General features: G+C 60.5%; 1 protein-coding gene and 1 non-coding gene across 2 annotated transcripts; one reads left to right on the plus strand and one right to left on the minus strand.

Annotated features, from left to right (window-relative positions):
- The first annotated feature begins 255 nt into the window (after nt 1-255).
- LOC113204292 (uncharacterized) lies at nt 256-4,995 on the plus strand. Its single transcript, XM_026419410.2, has 8 exons — nt 256-312; nt 1,817-2,094; nt 2,173-2,548; nt 2,928-3,092; nt 3,177-3,406; nt 3,487-3,799; nt 3,884-3,943; nt 4,074-4,995. The coding sequence occupies exons 1-8, from the start codon at nt 256-258 to the stop codon at nt 4,470-4,472; spliced, it is 1,878 nt and encodes a 625-aa protein (XP_026275195.2). The 3' UTR covers nt 4,473-4,995.
- On the minus strand, nt 4,789-4,860 carry Trnah-gug (transfer RNA histidin (anticodon GUG)). The gene has a single exon. It is a non-coding gene; the product is annotated as a tRNA-His (tRNA).
- Nucleotides 4,996-6,541: the final 1,546 nt, after the last annotated feature.

Consider the following 6,541-nt stretch of genomic DNA (forward strand, 5'->3'; position numbering starts at 1 on the left):
GGGGGGGAGGGTAGGTCATACGCCCACCAGGTGGTGCAGCATTGGAGGGGGCTTACGAATTGCCCGCGGCGCGGCTCAGGTGGCTCAGACTGACGTTTGAGCAGCGTAACCCGGGGGCGGGTTGTGTCGGCATGGTGTCGGCGGGGCGGGGAGGGGCGGACAGCACCCTGTCCTATCCCACGCACTCCGGGTAACTTCATGACTCACGGTACCTACGCTAATCTTCCACTCGCTCGAGGAAACGCTCCCGGCTGTATGTCAAAAGTGGCCCATGCTCTGTGGGATTTTTCAAGAAGTCGGCGATCTTACAGAGTATGTACAGTTTTAGAGTGTACAAGTAGCCGGCGGGGGAGATCGCGTAAAGCATCTTAACCTGCGCGGTCAGAGCATTGCGAGGAGGAGGTTGTGGAAACTTTTTACCGGACGGCTCTCGGGGAAACTCCCCTATCGCTCTCTAGCAGTTAGCAGTTCGGGCCCACGGCCTGCAGTACTTTGCGGACCGCACCTCACGAACGCATTTGGAACCCGTTTGCCACTCCCAGCCCGGCCCGCGCTGTTGGGCGGCAGCGACAAACAACATGGGGTAACTCGTTTGTGTTGTGAAGCGAACTTTGCCGGCGGCGCCACTAAGTCTCGCGCGTCCCGTCGTCCGCTGGTGCTGGGGCTTCCCTTTACTGGCAGAAAAGCGATGTTGTTTCCCCCGACAGGCGACTCGGCGTCCGAGTGACGACAGCTAGAATATAAAGGGGGCGTGGGCTTTCGCGCCACGTTCGTTCAGACTGGCTCGGACCAAAAAATACATATAACGACCGGGATAAGGGGGAGGGGGCGAGACTATCGATTACCACCTGTTTTAGAATAGAATGGAGAAGTAAGAGGACGTCGTGGCATGCGCTCGGGGGTGGAAACACGTGGCGGGTTTGCTCCCGCCCCCGACGTACTCGCACCCGCGGAGGCGGAGCGCGCGTTTCGGGGTCATCACGTCACCCGTTACCCAATCGATGGCGCAGCAGGGGTGGGTATACTGACCGGCGCAGAAGGTAGTTTGTTCTCGATTAGTCACTTTCGTCGTCGCGAGGGTGGGCGTGTTTCAGGTTCCCGGGGAGAGAGTTGTTCAGTTCATCGCTCCCCGCGCCGCGGCGGCCCCGGGGACTGCCCTTTGTTGGGCGTGACAGTAATGGAGAGCGGTAAACACACTCACCGCGGTGCGGCGCCGGCCGGAGCCGCCATAATTATTGAACAACCCTGTCGTTTGCGGACGACAGAAGGGGGCCGACGCGCCCTTGGTCAACTTCGGCATGGGCGAGCGGGGATCGAGGGGGAGTGCAGGGCAAGCGACAGGATGGCAACAACTGTGTAGCATTTACCCCCACTCTCACCCCGCCCTATTCCCGGTCTCGTTCGCGTGATGTGTCCGCCGACCCGCTTCAGGTACCACTCCATAAACTGCCCTCGGTGACCCCCCCGCGCCGTGGTGGTGTGATAGGTGCACACGAGCGACACCGCTACCCTGCCCCCTTTTCCCTCTCTTTCTACACCCCTTTCACTTTCCCGGCCCGCGATCCTCCCCTGCCCTGGCGGCCCGGGCGCCCCGGGCGCGTGGCGACGCCTGGCGTGGGTCCCGCCCATGTGTCACCTGTTCCAACCGCGGAATTACAACAATCAATCAGGGCCGGGCGATAGCATGGATCATTGCCTGACGTCGCGTTGTCGTGCGTTGCGAACGACACTCGTGGGACTTCCCCCGCGGCGCGGCCCTTTGCCTGTCGCTGTGCCCCAGCAGCAGATGTAAGCTCTTTGTCCTCTGCCCCGACAGCTGACGGCCGTGCTGCAGACGCTGTCGCTGCTCGCACTCGTGCTGGACCGCTGCCTGTCCCTGGCCGAGGCGCAGGCGGCGCACGGCTCCTCGTCCACCACCTTCTCGCTGTCCTCCACGCTGCCGGGTGCGGGCGGCGGCGGCAAGGGCGCGCGCCGGGGCCCGCGGGTCCGCTGCGCCTCGGCCGCCGCCTGGGGGCTGCTGGGGGCCGCGGCGCCCCTCGCCCTCGCGCTGTGCGTGCCCATCGCCTCGGCCAGCGTGCGCATGTTCCCCACCAGGTAAGGCTGGCCCGACCCGCATGAGATGGCCCCCTGTCTTGCTGTTACCGATTTCCCTGTATTTTCTTGAACTCCTAGGTACGCGTGCGGTCTGGTGCGGCTCCACGGTGACCCTCCCTGGCTGGGCGCGGCCGTGCTGACGCTGGGCTACCTGCTGCCCTGGGCCGCCCTCGTGACATGCGTCTCGCTGGCGGCGCGGCGCGCGGCGCTGCAGCGCTGGAGGCGGCGCCAGCTGGACATCGCGGCACAGCAGCACGGCCGCGGCCCCGGGGCTGCGGCGGCGGCGGCACCCTGGGGCGGCGGCGGCAGCTCCCCTGGCACTGGGCTCACCTTCAACCTGGTCGACACGCCGTTGGGGCACCTCAACCTGGACGACTACCGGGCGCTCACCCTGGCCACTGTCCTGGTCTTCATGTACCTCGCCATGGTGGTGCCGGGGGTGCTGTCCACCCAGGTGAGCTCGAGCTTTGTCTCTCCCACCCGCTCCGTTGTCGTCCCCACGGCGCTCGCGACACGGCGTCGTTCCGCGGGACTCTGCGGTGAGATTTGAAGGGCGCCCCGCCCCTGCCTCCACCCCGCCCCCAGGCCGCGCCGCCCGCGTCGCCCACTGCGACCAGGCCGCCACTCTATTATTCCGCGAAAGCTTTGGCTAGCCTATTAAAAGTTTTGTTACCCAAATCGCCTCGGCCCGCGCGCGCCCATCGCCTCAATAAAAAGCAATTATTGTTCCGGAATCGGGGGCTTTAAAGCCCACTCCATCTCCGGCCGGGTGGGTAAGCCGCGCGCGCCCCTTTGGTGTCCTGAGACACGGGTTCTGCTTGTTGCCTCGGCAGGTGCTGCAGATGATGGAGGCCAGGCCCCGGACGGCGCACGGCCCCGACGACCTGTGGCCGGTCATCACCGGGACGTACGAGACGGTCCTGGTGTGGCTCAGGATCCAGTTTGCCGTCGTGTCGCCGGGCGTCATCGTCATCCTCAGCAAGGACGTGCGCCGCAGGGTGAGGCAGGGGGAGAGTCGCCTAAACCGACGATGGCATTCCCCGGGCCCGACACTGACGCCGATGGCATATTCCCTCCCGTAGGCGGTGGACGTGCTGCGCTGCCTGTACCAGGCGTGCTGCTGCTGCGTGTGCTGCTGCTGCTCCCGCCGAGCCAACGCCGTGGGCCAGTCGCAGCCCCAGCGACGCTACGGCCAGCTCGCCGCCCCCGTGACCGCCCCCGCGCCCGTCCCCGCGGCGGGGGCCCCAGCCCGCCTGGGGCTCGCACCGCGGTGGCCGAGGCTGCGACACAAGAACGCGGTCTTGCTATCTGAGTAAGCGGCCACGTGAGGGATGGGATCAAGTCAAAAATCTGTGACATATTGGGAACCTGTCGTAAATTCCGCTCTGATAGGTCGTTGGAGACGGTGGTCTCCGCTGGCACTGCTGTCCTGTTCGCCACTGGGCAGGGCCTCCACCTCCGCACCCTGGCCCCCGGCCCGGAGGAGGACGCCGATGATGTCTCCACCTTGGTCGGCGGCGGCAGTACGGGGCCGCCGGGCAGCTCTCTGCCGTTAGCCCCGGTGGGGCCGTGGGCCGGCTCGCCCTCGCCACGCTACGTCTTCCAGTTCTGCGACCTCGCCGTCATCGAGGACCCGCCGAAGCACTCTCCTGAGGCCAGCACCGCCATAGCGACAACGGGCGCCCTGGTGGCACCGCGGCGCAGGGTAAAACACTGTACCCAATTTTGGGTTGTGGTGAGATTTGTTGGATCTCTGAGTATCGAATTATGGGTATCTGTTCTTCGGCAGGTCATGTTGCCGGACACGGACGAACGAGAACCAAGTCTGACCCGCGAGGAGCTACAAGTGGTAAAAGAACATCACCATTAATAATTTGGGCTCTGAAAGTGCGGTATTAAGCTTCTATAAACTAAGTTTTGAATAAAATGTCAGGCTCGTGCGTTTAATCCACTGGTTTCGGCTCGGGCGCGTGTTCCAGTCGTTGGCCAAGCCTCGCAGCCTCTCCAACAGCTTCCGCAAGAACGTGCGTTTTGCGAGCGTAGTCGCCGAGATCCCGCTGCCGCTCCCCAGCGTGGCGGAGGCTGAGGCCGAGAGCGGCGTCTGGAGCGACCCCACCTCCTCGTCGACAGCCTCGTCCGCGTCCACGTCGGCATCCAGGGCTGCGCTGTCGTCGCCGGCCTCATCTACGGACTCGCCCGTCCGGTACGTGCTGTCGAGGCCGCGGACGAGGTCCATTGAGCTGGCCCTGGTGTCCGGGGACCTCCCGTCCCCGCCGCCGCATCCTGGCCCTGGCAGCCTCCTGGGTACGACTTTCTCCAAGGCGCCTCCGTTGTCGTCGGCTACGGCCACCCTCAGCAAGAGGAAATCCAGATTGTGAACAAAAGACTTCGTGACAGTATGCTGTACTCTGCTTTGTCGAATAAACAATCAAAAATAAAAAGAAACTTTCAACGCCGTCGCATCAGGCACTCACAGGTACCAGATGTAAATGTAAATTTACCGACGCGTTGCAATACTAAGACAAAAAAAAAGTTCCGTTCGGCAACGGATCGTGGAAGCAGATGATACGTGTGTAATGATCGGGTCTTGTCATTATTTTATTTCAGTACAGGATGTGGGGGTATATGTAAATTTACCATCATCATGCAATCCTCAGACACGAAAACAAAAACGCAAAATAAAATTGTGCCCGATGCCGTGACCAGGATTCGAACCTGGGTTATTGCGGCCACAACGCAAGGTACTAACCACTATACGATCACGGCTACCGTTGGGATGGGGACCGGGCGCGTCGGGAAGCAGCCACGTGCGGTGGCCTTGAGCGGGGCAGCGCCAGCGCTACGCACTGCCGTGGCGGAACGCCGAACTAAACCTTGAGGCGCGGACTAGCTATGGCGCGCGCGCCTCCCGCATTCAAACAGCCTCGGGCTCACGATCAGGGGCTTGGAAGAAACAAGTTTCGCACATACATCAGGATGTTTGAATTCATGTCACACTTTATTGTGTCACATCATCACAGTCAGATATTGGTGATTGGTTATTTCTTTCAACATACTCTACACTTCAGAAATTTGTCTTTGTTTGAATGTTTTAAAGATATTCCATTAACTTTCCACCAGTTTAAAATTTATCCAGAATGGGTTTAAACAACACCACGTGGTGGAGTGCACTCACTAAAAAATGACCATTTACATATTTTCTTTAGGACTGGGTTCAGGGACATACCGGTATATGAGTAGATAAATCACGTAGGCTAAAGTAATGATGAATGCTGTGACAAAGGCCCACGCTCCCATTTGGTCTAACCGGTTCACGCTGACGTAGTCGATGCCATCTTCAGTCTGCGATATGGAATCCCCATCGCTATGAGATGAGGGTGCCGTGGAAGATGCGGGGTCTGAGGTGGGCAGCTTCGTGGCCTCGGTTCCTCCAAGAAGGCCCTCGCCGCGGCCGCGGCCGAGGCACAGCAGCCCCAGCAGCACCACGGTGGAGAGCATGGCTGGGCTGGCTGCTGCCCAGCTTTATGCGCCCAGCCGCTGCTGCTCCGCGGTCGATGGTCACTGGTCACCCTTTGACTGCAGCCGGGCGTATCGCAGCGCAACTCAATCAATCTTCAACATATGGCCCAGTGAAAGGTGTGGCCATATGTGACAAGGCGGAGAGCTTTTTATCTCATGACGTTCATATTTGCTCAAAGTGAGCATCAGCTTGACCTACTGCCTTCCATTAGACCTTGTCTGATGAATCATAACTTTGATGTGTGCAATGGTAACCACTACGCCATCGGAATTCCACGAGAGGGGCGTGGTGAAATGACGGGTTTGAAGTCCATTTGAAATTTGGTGGCCTGAGAAAAAGTTCAGACATAGGGAGAGTCGAAGGCCAGCGAGCGCGCTACCGACTGAGCCATAGAGGCGCCATACGGTCTAGCGCTCCAGGGAACGAATCATTCTACGCTGTCGCTGACTGGCGTCGCTCCTTGTCTCCCGTAATACAGGACCGACTTTGAACGCGAAGTGGGGAAGACGGGCGGGCGGCCGAGCGCGCTGAATCGTGCTCGTGTCAAACTGTTCGCCCGAGATTCGACTCCCGGCTAGGGCAGGTATATATTTTATCTCCTTCACTTCCGTGGCAGCTGAGGTTGCTCAATTGTAACCAGTCTGAAACTGTCTGGGGTTCGACTCCCGGCCAGCCCATAATAGTTTATTATCCTGATCATTTCACTTTGTCACTTGGCACTTCCCCTGGCGTTGCCGCCTGGAGGCACACAACGATGCGCGGGACGGGAAGCATCCCCAAAGGATCACATCCTGGACAAGCGAGGCGGGATTGCCTACCCCAGGAAAGAATCACATTCCGTGACCACGATATGTCGGTGAGTATGTCGTAATTATTGCTCTCCTCCTTTGCCGTGCCGCGTCCCCTACCCCTCTCCTCCTCCCCACC

Source organism: Frankliniella occidentalis, unplaced genomic scaffold (assembly GCF_000697945.3).
Source record: "Frankliniella occidentalis isolate FOCC.00 unplaced genomic scaffold, Focc_3.1 Scaffold428, whole genome shotgun sequence".
NCBI classification, from domain to species: Eukaryota; Metazoa; Arthropoda; class Insecta; order Thysanoptera; family Thripidae; genus Frankliniella; species Frankliniella occidentalis.